The 21,259-nt window shown below is 31.7% G+C and overlaps 1 protein-coding gene across 18 annotated transcripts in view; it reads left to right on the forward strand.

Moving 5' to 3' along the window:
* Positions 1 to 17,922, forward strand: part of agbl1 (AGBL carboxypeptidase 1) — a 395,384-nt gene extending 377,462 nt beyond the window's left edge. For all 18 annotated transcript variants that reach the window (XM_087311870.1, XM_087311857.1, XM_087311865.1 and 15 more), the window contains one exon: positions 17,056 to 17,922. In XM_087311870.1, the coding sequence (XP_087167996.1) occupies positions 17,056 to 17,332 (277 nt within the window). In that variant the 3' untranslated portion in view covers positions 17,333 to 17,922. The remainder of the gene's footprint in view (positions 1 to 17,055) is intronic.
* The last annotated feature ends 3,337 nt before the right edge of the window (positions 17,923 to 21,259 follow it).

Raw genomic sequence — 21,259 nt, forward strand, 5'->3', positions numbered from 1 at the left:
TAGCTGAACTGTTTTTTTTAGACATCTTTAAGGAGCTTGTTCGTGATTTCAGGAGGCATGGGACGGCAGGGGAGGGACTGTGTTTTCAAAGCCATTATGCTAACGGTTAGCATTTTGACAGATCACCTACTGCACCTTTAATGAAGAAATGAAGAAATTAATGAATTAAACCAATAAAGGAATTAAAAATCTGAACATGACCAACAAATACTGACCCACAGATACACTATTTAAGAAGAATACATTTAACATAATTCTAAAAACAAACATGGGTTGTTCAGAATGCACAAACATAACCCAGGCCCAATGAGGTAATAATCGCTAATATTTAAATTCATAAAGCGGCCTTTCCCTCAGACAAATACTAACTGGATGGAGACTACTTTGGAAAGCAGGCCTATTTCTCTCTAAAGACTTCTTAACTGCTCTAAATAAATTGAAATGAAGGAGCAAACTGGCAGGTTCAACCTTGCTCAGTTTGCTGAAGGGCGAGTTAATGAAGTTAATGTAGTTTGTGGGAACTTTTGATGGAAGAAGTTTCGCAAGTTGCCTCGGTTTCTTATTGTTGGATGACAGCGGACGGATGAAACGTTCAGATGGAACTGTCGAGGAAATATTTCAATTATAATTATCAATCGTGAGCTGCTGGATGTTTGTTCTCGCGCGTCTCTTGTTTGTTTATGCTTCTGAAGATCTCCTATGTGTCTCACGATCAAATGGGTTTCATGGTTGACTAAAGCTTTCAACTTTAGGCAAGGATGAGAAATGGAGCCGGAGAAGAGCTAGAGAGCAAGATGAAATGTACAGGAGAGACTCGTTTGCCGACGGCGTAGTCAGTGAGTGAATGAAACTAACGGATGTGTCAAGGTGTTGGAATAGGTGTGGAGATGTTTCTCATAAGAAGTCAGTAAAAACCTGGCACTTGTATACATTTGTGATTCTTCACAATTTCATTCAACGGAGAGGGTTTATATAACATCAAAGGAACAATCCAATTTTGAAGGGAAATAGAGTCATTTTACATCTTCCCTGTAGTTAAACTTGAGTTTTACAATTTTTTTAATCCATTCATCCAATCTCGGGGTCTTACTGGAGCACTTTTAGCTTAGCTTAGCATAAATCATTCAATCGGATTAGACCATTAGCATCTCAAAATTCAAAAAAGTAGTTTCAATCATATTTTCTATTTAGAGCTTGACTCTTCTGTAATTACATTATGTATTAAGACTGACAGAAAAAGAAAGGTTGTAATTATATAGGTAGATTATTCTGGCGTAATAATCAAGGAACTTTTGCTTTTTTTTTTTTTTTGCTGTTGTATTTCTCATAATATCTACAAGATTACCTCACTTCAATGTATGTGACATCAAATAAGGGTTAAAGGTCATCTGAAAAGTGCTCAGATTACATTACCAAAGTATAAATATGTAGTCCAAGAGATTATATTAGCCTACTGACTACAAATTCTGTAATGTAATATGTTACTAGTAGTTGATTTAAATTCATAACTTAAATTCATAAGTAATATACTGTATATCTGTGCTAATTTGTAAATGAATAATTCCCAGAACAAAACCAGAAAATAAAAGTTACTGTGACTGACGACGAGCGAACCATTTCAGTTTTCCCAGAACATGACGTCATATAACGGTGACAGAGCAAAAAAAAAACAAAAAAAAAACATCACATTACTGAACAGTCTTTAATTATTTTGTGCCATATAACATTATAGGTCAGTCATGGGTAGTTAAACAAACATAAATCGTATGAATAATCCCTATTCAGTTCACTTGACTATTCCACTGTAAAACCTAACAGTCAACTTTATCAAATAAAATGAGTGCAGTTAACTCAAAATGTATTGAAAGTTAATTCTACTCATTTGAAAAGAGTTTTAAACTCAGTGTTGAAGATAATGAGTTAATTAAATACCTCATTACTTCAATGTAATGATCAAGTGGCCATCATTTGTAATGATGTGGTAGTAAGTACAATGTCATGATTGTGTGTATACAAAAAAAAAAAAAATCAAATACAGAGAGTCTAAAAAAACATTGTGTAAGAGGAACTACTTTCTTCCACCATTCCTTCACACATCAAGTACTATTTGGTTACTACACTGGAGTAATCTTTGGAGTTGCCTTAACTTATTGGGTTTTACAGTACTCAGTTGGTTTGAGTTATCTTCATTTATTGGGTTTTACTAAGCTCAAATTGCTTCGTTTACTCAAATGGATTAAGTTCACAGTATTCATTAGGATTGGTTTTTGAACTTAAATGATTTGTTGCAATTGGTTTCCTCAAATGGTTTGAGGTAACTTAACTTATTGACTTTTACAGTGGTGCCAAGTAAATAAATAAATGACTCACTCAGTCTAATTTTCAAGAAGAGCGCACAGTTACCCACTCTGTCATGTTTTCTGTCTGACTTGAGATCAAGTTTTGCTTCTGTCTCACACTATCCTGATCAATTCGCGCAGTTCCATCTTCTCAAGATCTCTTTTGATCAGGCTCATTATCAGATTTACTTGTGATTTTAAAAAATGAAAATATGTGTGACGGCATCTTTACTGTTATAAAAATACAAATATTATTTAGGTAGGCCACTATGCCATTGTTTATTTTCGCATTTTCACACATACACACACACACACACACACACACACACACACACACACACACACAACACGCACACACACACACACACACACACACACACACACACACAGATACACACACATTGTTAGTCACCATGCACAAGTTAATGCCGGATTCATTAAATTAAATACTGGAATATAAAACACGAATATCTGACATTTTCCGGAACAGGATTCCGAAAGATCCGACTCTAATTAAGCACTGGTACATACAGCACTGGTACATACATGTTTACATTTTTTTTTTCTAGCAAGCAGCATTTTCTAGACAGGTAAAAAAAAACATTTTTATTTATTTTTATTTTTATTATATTTTAGTTTTATTTTCAAAAATAATACATAAACTTTAAGTGATTTTTTTCCCCTTAAAACAAACAAAATAATCTGCCAGTGTGGTTTGTGTAATTTTAATCATTTTATTTTCCTTACCTCACTGGCAGATAAGTTTGCTTGTTTTATATAAAAAAAATATATAAATAAATCTATTAAATTCTACACGTTTTTTTTTCTAACAAAAAACTCTTTTTTTTTACTGTGCTTCTTGATTTAAGACTTTTTCAATATTTGAACTAGAAACAACACAAAGACTCTTAGTAAGAAAAGTATTTTTTTGCAGTCTTGTCTGTAAAATCTCAAAAGATCCTGTTGTTTCCTGAAACGTCCAACACAAGAGCCTGTTTAATCCATTTATCTACCTCACAAGTGGTTCATAGATGTGAAACTGTAATCCATTGTAAGTAGTTCATGATATTTCACTTTATTTATAAATTTATTTTCTGGTCCAGGTCTTTACCAGGGGATTTTAGAAGCAATTACATGGCATGTGGTTCCGAATCAGCGTCTCTCCGGATACACTTAACTTGCTTTTTAAGAGTAATTAAATCATGCTTCTGCATTTTTAGCAGTCAAAATATCTCTAATATTATTAACATCAAGCTTTGTGCTGCCAACATGTGATTTAATGTGGAAAGATGCCTGAACTTTCAATTCTTTTGTATCTGTCCTGGACAAATAATGTTCAGACAAACTTCATGCAGTTTTTTAACAGAAATCGCTGCTATTATTATTATTAGTAGTAGTATTATTAGTTTTAGTATTATATTATTAAATTATATAAATAATAATAATACAAACATTATTATATGTATTATTATATGTAGTATTATTATTATTAATAATAATATTATTATTATTATTATATCAATAATAATATTATTAAAGTACATAATAATATTAATATTCATAATAAGATTCATAAAAATAATTATTTATTAATAATAATAATAATAATAATAATAATCACATTAGTAATTAGTAATATTTATAATAAAAATAATAATAATGAAAATACTTATTATTATTATAATTAAAGTGTATAAATAATAATAGTAATATTTATTATTGTTATTATTATCCTTATTATTACTGTAAAAAAGTTCAGTTTTAGAAGCCATTTAACATAAACAAAGACTAGGGCTGCGTCCGAAACCGCATACTCCCATAGTATGCTAAAATCAGTATGTAAGCAGAGTGGTATGTCAATCAGCGATCTCAGGAGCCAATCAGCAATCGTTATTGAAATGACAATTCTCCAGGGGAGGGGCTTAGACTAGACATCAGTTTCTGCAGATTTTGTGTAATACGAACATTTAAAAATGAAATAAATAGACAGTTGTTGTTTAATTTTATTGGTTAATCATAATATGTAATGTAATCGTAATCTTGGCAAGTAGTTTTCCCCCTTCAAACAGAATGCCCGAGCATACTGCCCAAGAGGCATTTCAAAGATGGCCTCCAAGTGAAATGACTTGAGTTAAAGGGACTTTGACATAAACCAACAATACTGTGTATTATATATTGCATTAAAAATATAGAATATCTCCTGCAAAAATATTATATCGGGTTTTTTTTTTCTTTAATACCGCAAATAACTTTTTTATATTGGAAAAATAAACATTTATTCTGACAGATTTTCTCATTTTTGTTGAATAATTAAATTGGGCTGACACCAGTGTGTAGGAGAGACAGAAAAGTGAACTGAGGTAGTCCCCTAAACATATTAACTGGTTGGGCCATCCTTAGCAGCAACAATTTCAATCAAGCATTTTCAATGAGTGTCACAGCTCTGTGACCCACTCATCTTTGCAGAACTGTTGTAATTCAGCCACATTGGAGGATTTTTTGGGGCATGAACTGCATTTTCTAAGGTCATACCATAGCATTTAAGTTGGATTCAGGTCAGGACTTTGACTAGGCCACTTCAATGTCATCCCAAGTTCTCTTCAGCTTGAGTTTACGAACAAATGGCCAAACATTCTCTTTCAGAATATTTTGGTACACAGAATGGTACTGTTATGGATGTATGAAGTATGATGTTCTTTTTCTGAAATGCAGTGTTAACTTTATGCCACACATGATGGAACACAGACACACACACATACCGTCCAAAAATTTCTATTTTGTCTTGTCAGAAAGTATTTTCTCAAAGGTCTTGCCAAAGCTGAGTCAAGTCTTTATGCTCTATTTAAACTCTGCCTTGCAAACCATTTTTCCCCAGTCTCTTTCTTATGGTGGAGTCATGAACACTCATCTTAACTGAGACAAGTGAGATCTGCAGTTCTTTTAATGTTGTTGTAAGGTCTTTGTGATGAGTTGTCGCTACACTCTTGGGGTAATTTTGGTCAGGCTGGTCATTCCAAGGAAGGTTTTCTACTGTTCCATGTTTTTTTGCCATTTGTAGATAATGGCTCTGACTGTGGTTTGCTGCTGTCTTAAAGCTTTAGAAATGGCTTTATAACTTTTTTCCAGACTGGTAGATCTCATTTAGTTTCTTTCTGAATTACTCGGATCTCGGCATGATGTTTTTGAGGATCTTTTTGTTCAACTTTACTTTGTCAGGCAGGTCCCAAATGAACAGATGTTGAACTCATGTGTGATAATCCAGAGTTAAGTTATGATTGGTTTAACTCTTTGTCACACAGAGCTATGTACTTATCTTCTGATGGCTACTTCCAGCAGGATAACACGCCATGTCATAAAGCGCAAATCATCTCAAACTGGTTCCTTGAACATAACAATGAGTTCAGTGTACGCAAATGGCCTCCACAGTAACCAGATCTCAATCCAATAGAGCACTTTTGGCATGTGGTGAAATGGGAGATTCACATCATGGATGTTCAGCCGACAAATCTGCAGCAACTGCGTGATGCCATCATGTCAATATGGACCAAAATTTTTGAGGAATATTTCCAGTACCTTGTTGAATCTATGCCACAAAGGATTAAGGCAGTTCTTTAGCCAAAAGGGGGTCCAACCCAATACTAGTAAGGTGTACCTAATAAAGTGGCCGGTGAGTGTATAAGCAAATATTAACCCAGGCTCATTATGGATGTGTACCCCTGTATACATTTCTGGAGAGCTTGAAATACATCTCAGGAGTACGCTTTCTTGCAGTTTTTGTATTCGCAAAATACACACCAGAGGCCGTTGTGTATGCTTTTTGAGTTCTCAAATTTCTCTCGCAAGTGACATTTGTGCCAGTTGTCGTTGTTGACTGACTTACTGTCTGACTAACTGACTGACTGAACAATTCAGCTGGTAGCATGAAAAGGAAGCAGACGGTGGCATCATACCGTAGCATTCGTTTTAAAGGGGAAATGCAGCCATACGTACACCTGGCTACATAATTTGTGCTCTCTGGAAATGTATATGGGGTACATATTCACAATGAGCCTCTGCTGGCAAATATAAGTATTGAAGTTGCTGTAACTTCCAACTGTACCATTCAACATTGGCTGTTCACGAATACAGTGATACTGAATGCATCTTTCTCTCGTTTCAGAAACAGTAGCTTCATGTCTGAACGCCTGGTGCATTTGTTTCATCACTTTCTGCTTTTCTGATTTGAATAGAGCAGAAATGTATCAAATGTATTCTCAGAGCTCAACCAAATCTCTCTTCTTCTTCTCTTTTTTCTTTCCACAAAATGAGGCTTTTAAAATTCCGTCTGCTGCGTGTCTTTATTAAGCGGCCAAGGGGTGAATGCTAATGACCTGCGGGTTTATTGTTGGTCAGGAAGAGATGAAGATTTCCGTTGTTTGTTGGGGTTTGTTGATTCTGATTACTTTGGGATGTGTTGATGAGACGACATGATAATTGCAGAGTGCAAATCATTAATATTCTGCTATTGTTCATAAACAATAGACAAGCAACGGGAGACTAAATGAGAAAATGACTTCTTTCAATAAAATATTTGTTGTTGAGTTACACAAAAAAAAAATCACATTTATAAGTGATAAGTAATCTTAGGCGAGTTTGAAGAATGTGGTTGTTGTTTTGTTGTTTTTAGGGAAAAAGTTTTTAAGTATTTATGTTGCTCAACTAATCAACTGTTTTGACGGAAAATCTGATTGATATCACACATAATTACAAAAAGATTTTTTTCTGCTATTGTACATGCACAAATTAACTAAATGCATTTTATAACAGTGTGAGTTTTATAATCTTACTATCACTGTAACTAATATAATATAATATAATATAATATAATATAATATAATATAATATAATATAATATAATATAATATAATATAATATAATATAATATAATATAATATAAAGGAGAGAGCTTTTTAATCCCCATCCTTGACCTTTAAAAGCGTATTATCAATTCCGGCCTCATATGTTTGATCACCTTTGACCCCAACCTATAATTCTTTACAACCATCCTCTATAATATGCCATTAGGTTCTATATGATGCCATAAATTCTGACCGAAACCATCATGAGCCAGAGATCAATACACACACACACACACACACACACACACACACACACACACACACACACACACACACACACACACACACACACACACACACACACACACACACACACACACACACACACACACACACACTGCTTACAATTAAATAAAATGAAAACAAGCTTAAAATATAGAAAATTTGATCTATCAAATGTTCACCTGATGTTATGGTTATGCTATGCTATGTTATGTTATGTTATGTTATGTTATTATGTTATGTTATGTTATGTTATGTTATGTTATGTTATGTTATGTTATGTTATGTTATGTTGTTATGTCATGCTATTGTTATGTTATGCTTTGCTTTATTTTGTTTTGTTTATTCTTTATTTGATTATATTTTGTTTCATTATTTTTATTTATTTTTTCAGTATCTTTTTTGTTTTGTTTAGTTTTTTTCATTTTTTGTTTTGCTTTGTTTTTTGATTATTATTACATTCTTTTTTAATTAAATTATATTATTTTATTTTTCTCAGTACCTTTATTTGTTTTTGTTATATATTTAACAAGCTTAAAATATATAACATCTGATCTACCAATCATTCATCTGATCTTTGTTTTGTTTAGTTTTTATTTTTTTATTTTTTTATTTTGTTAAACATTTAACAAATATTAATATAGTTTTATTTAATTTTATCTTTATTTTTCAGTATCTTTTTTGTTTTGCTTATTTTTTGTTTGTTTAATTTTTTTGTTTTTGATTTAGTTTTTTTTTTGTTTGTTTGTTTTGTTATATATTTAACATCTTTTAATTTTATTCTATTATTTAATTTTTTCAGTTTCTTTGTTTTGTTTTATTGTTTTTGTTATAAATTTAACAAGCATAAAATATATATAACATCTGATCTATCGAATGTTCATCTGATTTAAAGAAATACATTTGTTCTGCTCTTTCAGTTTTCCTCCATTTGGTTTTTTATTTTATTTTAATATTTTTTTTTTCAGTATCTTTTTTTCTTTTTTTTCTTTTTTGTTTTGTTATTGTCATATATTTAACAAGCATAAAATATATATTTTTATTTTATTAATTTATTTTTTCAGGATCTATTTTGCTTTTTGTTTATTGTTTATGTTATAAATTTAACAAGCATAAAATATATAAGATCTGATCAACTGTGTCAAACCTTCATCTGATGTAAATAATTATTTGTTCTGCCCAAATAATAATTTATTTTGTTTTATTATTTTTTCAGTATAGTATTTTTTATTTTTTTAGCATCTTGGTTTTAATTATTTATTTATTTTTTGTTATATGTTTAACAAGCTTTAAATAAATAACATCTGATCTATTAAACCTTCATCTGATGTAAAGAAACACATTTGTTCTGCCCTACTTTCGGTTTTCCCCAGCCGTGCTTGTCTGTGTGTATTTACACTGCAGAAATAACTTCTGTCTTGTGTTTGCTATACGTTTGATAATTCACGAATTGCACTATTACCAAGCAGAAAGGCTCGCAGTCGCAGGAACAGCTCCACAAAACTCCTCTATTTAGTTTTAATGATCTTCACACATCTCTGTTGGCTGGCTAAATTGGTCGACGTGTTTCTGAAACACTAGCGTTCCTCTATTTATCATCTCGCCCAGAATATTGAATCCCACTCCTGATAGTTGCTAAGTAAATATATCATTCAGTCAAGTATTATGCAAATATTTACAAGGCCCCCGCCATGTTTTATGAGTATGAGCACATGTGTTTGTGTGAGTGTGTGGCGCAGGCCGATAAATGAATACATGTTATACTGAAAGTGACCCTGCAATGCACAAATATGCATAGTATATGCTGATGTTGATTGCATTGTTATTCTGAATATAGGCCATCAGAATTCATCACAATATTTCTTCACATGCACATTTTGCAATAAAAGAGCGTCGCACAACTGTTACATGAAAGTATTGTTTTTTGTGAACTGAGGAGCTGCTTGATTTGCCATCATTCTGTAGTTAATGATCTGGATCTCCTCATACAGTAGAGAAAAGGGTTGATGCATTTACTTTCTTGTGGATTTATTTCAGTTACTTAAACTTTTTTTTTTTTTTTTACTAACTATGCATGTCCATTTTAATAACATTAAATTAAATTAAATTAAATTAAATTAAATTAAATTAAATTAAATTAAATTAAATTAAATTAAATTAAATTAAATTTAATTAAATTAAATTTAATTTAATTTAATTTAATTTAATTTAATTTAATTTAATTTAATTTTACTTAATTTTATTTTATTTTATTTTATTTTTAATAATATTATTATTATCATAATTTTATAATAAAAACTGTAGCCATGCATCTTCATAGAGTTTTAGGCTTTAACTCACTACAGCTTGACAAATATTGCAGCTGTTGGACAACATAATGTACTTTTGAGGCTTTTTTAGGTGAAAATGGGTTTTTTTAGATTGCAACTATGCAGTTTATTTATAGGAATAGTGTCTATTTTAAAATATTTATAACTTCTATGATGCATTGCGTGGGCATCCATCAGCCTGTCAAACTGAGCAGGGCAAAGACGGTTGATGTTGTCTATCCACAAGCTGGTGACAGAGAACGCATAATAAGCCCTTAGAGGATCAAATTTCTAAACTACAGCTGATCAAATCATTATTAAACTGATAAAAGACATTCTAATTCGATCTCTCTCTTTTGTCTGTTGTAGTGCTGTATTTATACCATAGTAATTGTAGTGTATTAAGTGTGAGATCTTGATGGTTTTTTCTGTAGACTGTTGAAAAAAAATAGTTTTGTTTTGTTTTTTGTTTTGTTTCATTTTTTTTTTTTTTTACAAATCAGCAAATATTTGATTTTTACAAATATTCATTCATTTATTCATTTCCTTTTCCGCTTTATTAATCCCTTTACTAATCAAGGGTCACCACAGCGGAATGAACCACCAACTTATCCAGCATATGTTTTATGCAGCGGATGCCTTTCCAGCTGCAACCTATTGCTGGGAAACATCCATACACACTTACTCACACACATACACCACGGACAATTTTTATTATTATTTTAAAATTTAATTTAATTTAATTTAATTATTTTATTAGGCTTTATTTTATTTTTTTACTAATCATACACATACCTTTGATTTTGTATCTAAATTGTTCTATTTTATTTAACTGGTATTTTTTCAATATTTTTTTTTTTAACTCAGTTTTGTACAGTTCAGTTCGATTCCATTTCATTCAGTTTGGTTCGGTTCACTTCAGTTTGTTTTGTTTTACCCAAAAGAGTACTGTATAGTATTTTATGTGCGTCAATTTATTGCAAAACCTCTTGCCACATCTTCATTCAGTAGAGAAAAGCTTTGCAGTATTTCTGTGCCTGAAAATATATTTATTTATTAACTTATCACATTTATGCATACTTGCTGCTTACAAATTATTGTAACTACAATGTAAATATAGTGTCAGCATAATCTAGTCATATATTAACTAGAAACCTAAAAAAGCACAAATGTCAGGACGTCAAGCTTAAATTTTATACATTCCATTCAACAATTATGCAAATATTTGCATGTGTCATTATGAATATGAGCACACATGTGGTGCAGACAACTACTGAAACTGACCTGCAATCAACATGCACACATTGCAAATGCAGATGTTTGATTGCATTATTATTCCGGCAGGCGATAAACAAACAAGACTTTCGAACAATTTGTGGCCTGTTTTGGAGTCAGTATGACAGCCGAAAGCAGCCGGATGCTCATTATGGTTACCTTGAGTAACCTCTGAGCGCCTTTGCATTTCTGCTGTTTTCAGCATGTTTCGTGTTTACAATTCAAAACCAATCCCAGATCTTGTCAGGGCGAATCAATAGACCACAAACTGTGACTTAGACATCAATAAGAGGGAATATTTCTGTTTCCTTCTGTGAATATTCAGCACATATATATTCAACAGAACAAAAATCTGGCATTTTGGGGCCAGTGTTGTTTAAATATAGTTCAGTAAGTCATTTTCTCTTACTTTTAATAATATTATGATTCCTTTTATTATTTTTGGTTGTTTAGTCTTTTTTAACTCTTAACTCTAAAGATTTAAATTCTAAAATAATTTAGATATTTTAAAGTAAACTGCAAACCTGACTTTCATAGTATTTGTTTTTGTTTGTTGGAATTACCTGAGGGTGAGTAAATTGTAAATATAAAAAAAACAAATAATAGTCATTTGGGTGAACTCTTCCTTTAGGTAGATTTTTTTTTCTTTTGTTTTGATAAATTGATTATTTTGTGTAGCTGTGCTAGTTAAGAATGCTTGAACATATTTCAAGGTTTTATTTTAATAATAATTTCACATTTACATTTATATAGTTTTTAAATAACACATGATTTTTTGGCACTTTTCTTTTCATTTCTTACGCTTGGGACTTCAGTTAAACAGAAAATCACCAGCAGTGCCACAAAACATCAAGCCTCTGCGTTTTGATCAGTGCATGCTGTGGCGTGGACTATAAATATTTAGATTAAATTGTGAACTAAGTTTTAAGTAAACTACAAACAGACTTGAGATCTCCTCGAGGGTAATTTTTTATGAAGATGTGAATCACCTGAACAGTTTATGACATTAAAGGGCTGTTTACACGACAACATTTTCAGCCAAAACAAGAAACTTTGTTTACACTATGTTTGCTTACACTACAATGACATTTTCTGTGACTGAAAACACAGACATTTTTGAAAACGCTGTAATTGTTTTGTGAGAAAAACGAAAGTATTTGACAACTGATGACTTCAAGCGCATGCATAGTACATGTTTATGGAGGAGTACATTTAAGGCAAGCAAAAAACAAAAACAACAATGGCAGAGTATGAGGTAGTGTTGTTGATGCGTTTTTTAACTTTTGAAGTGTTTGTTGACTTTTATCAGTAAAGTTTTTAGGTAAATTAAATTTTTTGTTTTTATTTAAGTATATAATAAATAGAGCTGTGCACCCAACTTATCCAAATGCCATTTTCTTTTATTTTATTTGATCTGTTTTTTCACTATTTATTAACTTTTACAGGTATAGCAAAGTCATTTTACAAAGAAATTCAAACAAATATTAATCCCACCCCTACTTTCTAAACAAGATGCAATTAAATTTATCCAAGAGAGAAAAGAAGGAAAATAGATAAATAAAAATATTTAATAAATTAGTAAATAAATTAACAAAAATAAATAAAAACCTGTACAGAATACACATGTATCTTGATAACCCAGTATTGCAAACATTATCCTCAGGTATTTATACAATGTACGTAATCTACATTTGCTTTGCAATTGAAAGACACTAAGATTTACATTGACAGTCTGTAGAGATACTGACATGCTTAGAAAAGAAAATTCTAAATGGGTCCCAAGTTTTAAAAAAGTTCTAGTATTGCCGTTTGTTGTAAACCTGACTTTTGCCAAATTGCATTTTCGACAGACAAAACATTGGTGCATCGCTAATATTAATTAATTTTCTTTTCGGCTTAATCCCTTTATTAATCTGGGGGAATGAACCGCCAACTTATCCAGCACATGTTTTACGCAGCAGATGCCCTTACAGATGCAACCCATCTGTGAAAAACATTCATACACACTCATACACTACAGACAATTTAGCTTACCTAATTCACCTGTACCAAATGTCTTTGGACTGTGGGGGAAACCGGAGGACCTGGAGGTAACCCACGCGAACGCAGGGAGAACATGCAAACTCCACACAGAAACGCCAACTGGCCCAGCCGAGGCTCGAACCAACAACCTTCTTGCTGTGAGGCGACACCACTGCCTACTGCGCCATTGCATCATATATATATATATATATATATATATATATATATATATATATATATATATATATATATATATATATATATATATATATATATATACCACTATCACTCTCTATTTTTTTTTTTACTAACCAAGCATATCTATTATATATATATATATTTTTTTATATATATATATGTATATATATACTACCTTAGTTGATTTAATTACATTTTTTAATTAATTCAGTTTTATTTTGAGTTATTTTATTTTGTTTTTTATTTTACATTATTTGCTATATAGTAATAATATTATAGCTTTTATTTGCATAATTTTATAGTGAAAACTGTATTCAGGCATCCTCCTACAGCTTTGAGTAAATATTTATTCATTTATTCATACAGTGGACAGTCTGAAGCGCCTTTCATGCCAGACGCGGAAAATGTTACACTGTGCTATGAAACACATTCATTTCAATGGCTTGTGCCTCACGAAAAAGTTGATTTCTTGATGCACCGACCAAATATTTATAATGTGCAAAATCAAAGTCCGCTTAAAGGACAGGACAGTCATTTCCATGTAGTATGCATGTTGCTGCTGCTTGCAATAGCATAACTGCTGCTATGGCAACACTGGTTTCTGTGCCTCAAAGCGCAATGTCAGATTTGAATTAGAGCAGTTGATTATGTGTGCTCTGAACGTTCTAATCACACCGGTGTGATTGTATGCTTTAGGGACCAGCCAAGGCTGTGATCGTACCCGTGAATGACTAAATAGTTATAATTGTTTCAATAATTAATTATTTTAATAATTATGTAATTATTAAAGTAATTGTACTTTAATTATTATCAATTATTTAAAAATTACTACTAATTATTATGCCAAGTGCATTCTGAAATTTAGTTTACAGTGCAGAATTTTTATTTTGGTGCATGGGTGTACTTATATATTTAAACACACACACACACACACACACACTGCTATAGCACGAACTTTGCTACAATATTATGTACACAGCCTGTACAATATCATCAGACTTTAGCTATTTAAATGTGTATTGGTAAAGCCCAAGTGTCAGGACATGTCAAAATTTCTCCAGAGTCCTAAAACCCCCTTAAACCTTAGAAGGTTAATATATATTCAGATGCCCATAAGTGTTCAGTGTCTCGCATGTGATTTGGACATCAGTGAAGGCAGAAGGCAGAAGAGAAACTGCACCTGTTGCCGCTCTGACAAACGCATAACAAATTGGTTGATTTTTATGAGTCAAGAGGACGTGATTTGTTTGTGAAAGGGCCACGTCTCCTCTGTCTTTCACCCAGAGCGTCGGCTCATCTTCCCCACATAATGAAGAGGGGGAAAATACAATGTTGTTCTTCACATTGTGGCACGGCAGATGTTATTTTCCCTTTAATTTCCACCCAGGGCAGAGAAAATGATAAACAGACTCACACGTGCTCGCACGAACACGCGCACGCACACACCCACACACACACATGCACGCACACACACAAACACACAGAATCAGATTTCTCGTCACATCCGCATTCTCCATGGATCCCTGTGGTTCTGATCTGATTAGTGTGACTGCGCTTTATGTTTACTGTCAATCAAAACGCTCAGAAAACCCAAGGTCAGCTCATCCTTCGTGGATCTATCAGTCAAGTTTTTTTTTTTTCATTTGAAATCATATCACTCTGAAATGATGACTACAGCTTATTTTGGCTTTATTAAAAAAAAAAAAAAATATATATATATATATATATATATATATATATATATATATATATATATATATATATATATATATATATATATATAAACATATTTCATAAAAAAAAAAAATATATATATATACCTAAAAATCTAAACATATTTCATAAAAAAAAAAAAAAATATATATATATATATATATATATATATATATATATATATATATATATATATATATATATGTAATTTAGCGATGTGCTTTATGCTGTTTTATTAGTTTTTATTTGTATTTTTTAAGTGTTCAGTTTCATATTTTTTGTGCTTCCATAATGTTTATTATGGTTTGGTATGTATGGATCTTTTATAATAATAATAATAATGATAATAATAATAATAATAATAATAATAATAATAATAATAATAATAATAATAATAATAATAACGCTGTGTCTTATATTTTAATTTCAGGTTATTTTTTCAGTTTTTATTTTTATCTTTATTAAATAATATTATTGCATTTAATAATATAATAAATAATATTGTCTTATATTTTAATTTCAGGTTATTTTTTTAGTTTTTATTTTTATCTTTTTAAATAATATTATTGCATTAAATGTTTTTATATATTTTTATATTAGCAGCCTAATTTCTACACTATTTCATTTTATATCCATATCTCTTTATATTATATATGTTTTTTTTAAATATTAGTAATTTAGCAATGTGCTGTGTGCTTTTTTTGTTTTTATTTTAAATTTTTTATTTGTTTTTGATGTTTTATATGGTTTATGTTTTTCTGCTTTATAATGTTTATTATGGTTTGATATTTTTGTTAAACTATTATTATTATTATTATTATTATTATTATTAAAGTAAAATAATAAAATAAAAATAGTTTTAATAATGTTATTAATGTTGTTATTGCTAATAATATTAATAATAATAATAATAATAATAATAATAATAATAATAATAATTATTATTATTATTATTATTATTATTATATCTTATGCCTTATATATTCATTTGATTTGATTGATTATATATTTTCATATTGGTAGTTTATTTTTATATTATTTTAACTTATATTAATTATTTGGCAGTGTGTGTTTATTGTTTACAATTTTATTTATATGTTGTTTTTTATATATATAATCTATTTTATTTTGTGTTTTTTCAATTATTATTAGTGTTTGGTATTTATGTAACAAAATTACTATGTAACCCTTGTTGTCTAAGCAGCTTTCACAAACGAACGAACGAACAAACAAACGATCGAACGAAGAAGTTGAAAGAATCAGCTAAAAAAGCTCTTTTAGTCTCACATGAGGCCTAGCGATATGCATCTGACAGCTTTATACTTCTATACTTTAATCTTCAGATCATTGGCTTTCTGGTGAAATCCCCATAATGAAAGTTTTCTACATAGCATTTTAGTTCCCCTCCCACTGGGGAACTTTTATTATAGTTAATATTGTTGCTATAATTGTACTCATATTTTGAATTTACCTTTAAATAATATATTTAATATTTAATATCACACTAGGTGGGTCCCAAATCACATATACACTATTCTATGCCATTTTGTAGTAAAAATTAGTGTAAGTAGTGTGTCCACACTGAAAACTTTAATTACACGAAGATGCACTTATTCAACCGTTAAACAGAATTGTGGAATGATGGACACTTCAGGCACTCATTGCTCACTGCTTTGCTCTCGTATCGAAAGGGGTGGAACTATAGGGCATTGATGTTGGATTACTTTATTTATTTTGGATTGTGAAAGCAAAATTCTCCTACGAGAGTGATTATTTTGCCTCCCAATGGTGAATGTGTTTATACTGATGGCAGGTTTATTTGGTAGTTTGGTCATATATTTTACTAATTTAGCAACTGCCAAGCATCATCTGGGAAACGATTTGAATTTCCACTTATTAAAAAAACATGAGTGTTCAATTTAGGATGACACTACATACATATAATATGCTGTTAAGTGTTTAAGTGCATAAGTACATACTAGTGCATAAGTGCATAGTGTGCCATTTGGAACGCAGCTACTGTCTTTTCTTAGCAGCTTCAGTTAAGAATAACACTTATTGTTGTTCATTTCTCTGCAGTTGTTTTGAGGACGACGAGCCGCCATGCGCTGAACAAATCGAGTACTCCTCTTCATCCTACAGTGACCCGTTGAGCAGCAGTGAACTGGACAATGAAGTGAACGGAAACACCTCTAGCGCCGAGGAAGACGACGACGATGTAACCATCTGCAAAAACAAACGGAGAAAAAACAACCAGACGTCCCGACTCGTCCCACGCTTCATACAACAGGAGGCACTCAGCATCAACAGCAAACACTGCAACGGCATCGACATCAGTAACGGATACCTCTATTAAAGCCCTCATCTTTGTCTTTTGTGTTATTTATATTTTATATTAGCACCTCCTAAAGTCCTTGTGAAGCAGAAATAGCTACGACTTTTAGATCAGTATGGTAAAGTACTTCCAACTGAAATGGAATATTGAGTCGGGGTGGGGCTTTCATTTTGTGCATCATTCCCTCGTAGGAAACTAAAGGCCCTTTTATACTAAACATAGTAAAGATATTGTTCTGAAAAAATGTCAGTGTTAAATAAATTATGATATAGATAGAGAAAAATGTTATCATTGGGATCACTTTCGAAACAAATTTTCCCAGATGATGAATAATAAAACACTGACAACCAATCCATTAAAATGTAAAGCTGTGTTCACACCGAACGTGCATTAATCGCGATATTCGCACGTAAATAGACGCATGAACATTTTGAGTTTACTCGCTTCATTTGTGCGTCAAATCCACTTCCTTCAAATTCACGTCAAATTCACTGAGCAATAAACACAGATTTGCATGATGGGCAGGGCTTCTTTCGATGACTCTAGTTTCGTTGCTAAATGGCTAACATGGATTTTATTGACACAATGGCTATGTTTATGTGCTTTATGAAGGCTGAAAAACAGCGTTGATACGTTTGGAGCCGTGTCTAAGTTCATTAGATCCTTTCGGGTGCATCCAGCTCTCTGAGGGCTTCTGTCTGCCTGTGAGTGTAGCTTCATTGCTAAATGGCTAACATGGAATATTTTGAACGAATAGCTGTGTTTATGTTCTTTACAAAGGCCGAAAAACAGTGTTGATTCATTTGGAGCCGTGTCTGAGTCCTCTAGATTCTTTCTGAGGTGCACCCAGCTCTGTGAGCTCATAATCTCCAGAAACGTAGCCTGGGTGATGGAGGCTTTCAGCGGTGCTCCTGACTGAGCCAAGCCCAGTTTGATGAACTTTTGTCAGTGTCTGCAGGAGAATTTCCCCCCTGGAAACCAACAAAAGGTGCTAAGTCATAATCACGCCCCCACAAGAGTAAGCTCCTGATTCGTTAACACAGCCCAAATGATCGCTGAAGGTCAGATTTTCGAAATCAAGCGATTCGCACGTTAAGCACATCAATCGCGCAAAACGCTCAACTCGTGCTGCCTCATTCGCGCTGCCTCATTCTCGCGTATCGTGCCGCAGGATGTCTATTCGTGCCTTTGCATTGACTTAACATGTACTGTAAGTCACTCGCGTTTTGACGCTTCTTCCGCGTCTGACTGACATATAGAAGTATAAAAATAAAAGTACCTCGGGTATTCAGTATAGTTTTAGCATCTTTGTGTTGCCTTCTTTTTCAAATGCTAAGGAAACAATTAGTTTTATTCCTCTAAATTTAACAGTGATTAAGATCACTAAATATTTTTTGATTAGATTGCGCATGACATCACAAGCTGGATTACCTTAACAGATGCACTAGTTGCACACTGAGGATGCCTGCTGATTACAAGGGGTAATGCTAATTTTTAAGCATATTCTAAAAAGTAACAGATTTCTATTGCTTGCCAGCGTGGACGTAAATATATGTATTGTTATATTTCTATTTGTCGTTACTTCAGATGCGGAAGCAAATCGTCGGACTTTAAATTTACCAAAACAAACTTTTTTTGTTTAGTGGATTCATTTGCGTGCATTAATTGTTCACCTAAAGAATAACAACATGCCCTAGCAAAGTAAACATTGTATATTTTGATTTCACATGGACTTTAAGAGCAAGACAGAAACATTTTGTTATTTAGAGTCTGAAATGAGACATTTGGTAGATTGCACTTGTTTTACCACATAGAGAATATTAAACAGTTTATCGTATAAAGAACAGCACTTGAAAAGTAAGAGTAAAGTTTACTTATATGTATTTATTTAATGTTTACGCTTGAAAATTTGTCATATTATATATATATATATATATATATATATATATATATATATAATGTGTGTCATAGTGTTACGTGTATTGAAATATTCCTAATAATAATAACAATGATACCGATGATGATAATGATAAAAACAGTAGGTTTTTGTATGAGTAAACTGTTCTAATTGAAAGTATATTCAAATTATGCAAAATATTGTTGTTATCATTATTATTATTATTAGTAGTAGTTGTAGTAGTAATGTCATAATTCTAATCGTTATTGTATAATAATAATAATAATAATACTAACATGTACTTATTTTTACGTATGAGCTGCATTAGATTATTAAATGATAAAAAACTTATTATATTAACAAATATTATCCCTTGAATAATTATTCAAATTTTCCTTCTAATTTTGATCCTAATTTTGAATCATTTTCAAATAAATTAGGTAGTCATTTTGTAGTTCACATAGTGCATATTACTTTTGTTTGAAAGTATGTTCAAAGCATAAATTTGAATATATTTATTATTATTATTATTGTTGTTGTTGTTTTGAATATTATTATTATTATTATTAGATATGGTATTACTTTGTTTTCTTTGTTATCGTATTTGTTTGTATATGCATGCATGCATATTCTGTAAAAAAAAAAAAAAAAGAACAAGTGAGTTGATTAGAAATATTATTAGGCAAACAGGGTACAGACTGTCAATATCTGTTTATAAGAACAGTCAGATTCAAAGCACTGAAACATAGACAGACATTAAAATACAGTCAGATACAGCTGCTTGTGGTCTTTCTCTTTCCTTTCTCTTTGTCTTTTTATCCAAAGCCTTCTGTTTTGTTTTAATAATTGGGTCTGATTGGTCAATGGTGACATATAGGCTCTATTCCAATTCTATTTTTTGTATCCCTACCCCATTAAAATTGATCCCTAAGAAATGGCACGCCACTACAACTCCTGCAAGCGTCATCATATGTCATCGCCATCTCTTGCTTCATATGAGATTGACGATGGCAACTGCTTTAATTATTCCAGTTGCATTTTTTTGGTATTTATTTTCAGGAAATCCCTGAAGGTATATATCAAGTTATCATAACAATATAATGTGGCAATAAGATCATAACTGTACTGCACATTTACACCATGGCCATATTCATCTATGGAAACACATGAACACAATTTACACAGCATTAACATTATACTCAGTGGTGTAAAGTAACTAATTACAAATACTCAAACTACTGTAATTTAGTTTTATTTATTTTTTTGCTCAGGATTTTGTAATTTACTGAGTAGTTTTAAAAATGTGTACTTCTACTTTCCCTTTGGTACATTTTTAGTGCTGTATCTGTACTTTTTCTCCACTACTGTCCTTCAACCTGCAGTCACTCCTTTATTTTTTCTTGTCTATGGGGATTAGAAAAATCAGTCATGTGATTCCTGTCCAATCAGATCGCACACAGGAGGTAAATCACCTCATAATAAACTACCTCAAGACCCAGAGACTGTTTAGATGCAGGTCACTGTTAAGAAGATGACGGATGTTTACTGTATGATGACCGAAATGGCCTTAAACAACAGGCATAAGACATTAACATAATGTCAGATTGACATTGTAACCTAACGTCATCGGGGTGTTGCATATTGTTTGGAAATGAAAATCGGGTTGACGTCAGAACTCAACGTCAGGACGAAGACAATGTCCAATGTCCAACCTAAAATCAACCATACATCAATGTCTAATGATGTTAGAGCTTGACGTTGTGTGGACGTTACCACTATGACTTCTATCAGACGTTGGATTTTGGTTGCCATACTTGGTGAATAAATGTCTGTATTTGGCAATGTCAACATGATGTTGGTTTAAGATGTTGGCTCGACGTTGGACTTTCTAACAACCTAATATAGACCAAATATCAACGTAATTTGACGTCATTATTGGATATCAAAATAATGTCCTTAGACGCTGGCTAGACATTAAACTTTGGTCACCTGACATCACAACCTAAATCTAACCTAATATTAACACCTTATCACGCTGTGTGCCTGCTAGG

This window comes from Danio rerio, chromosome 25 (assembly GCF_052040795.2).
Source record: "Danio rerio strain M-AB ecotype USA chromosome 25, GRCz13ab, whole genome shotgun sequence".
NCBI classification, from domain to species: domain Eukaryota; kingdom Metazoa; phylum Chordata; class Actinopteri; order Cypriniformes; family Danionidae; genus Danio; species Danio rerio.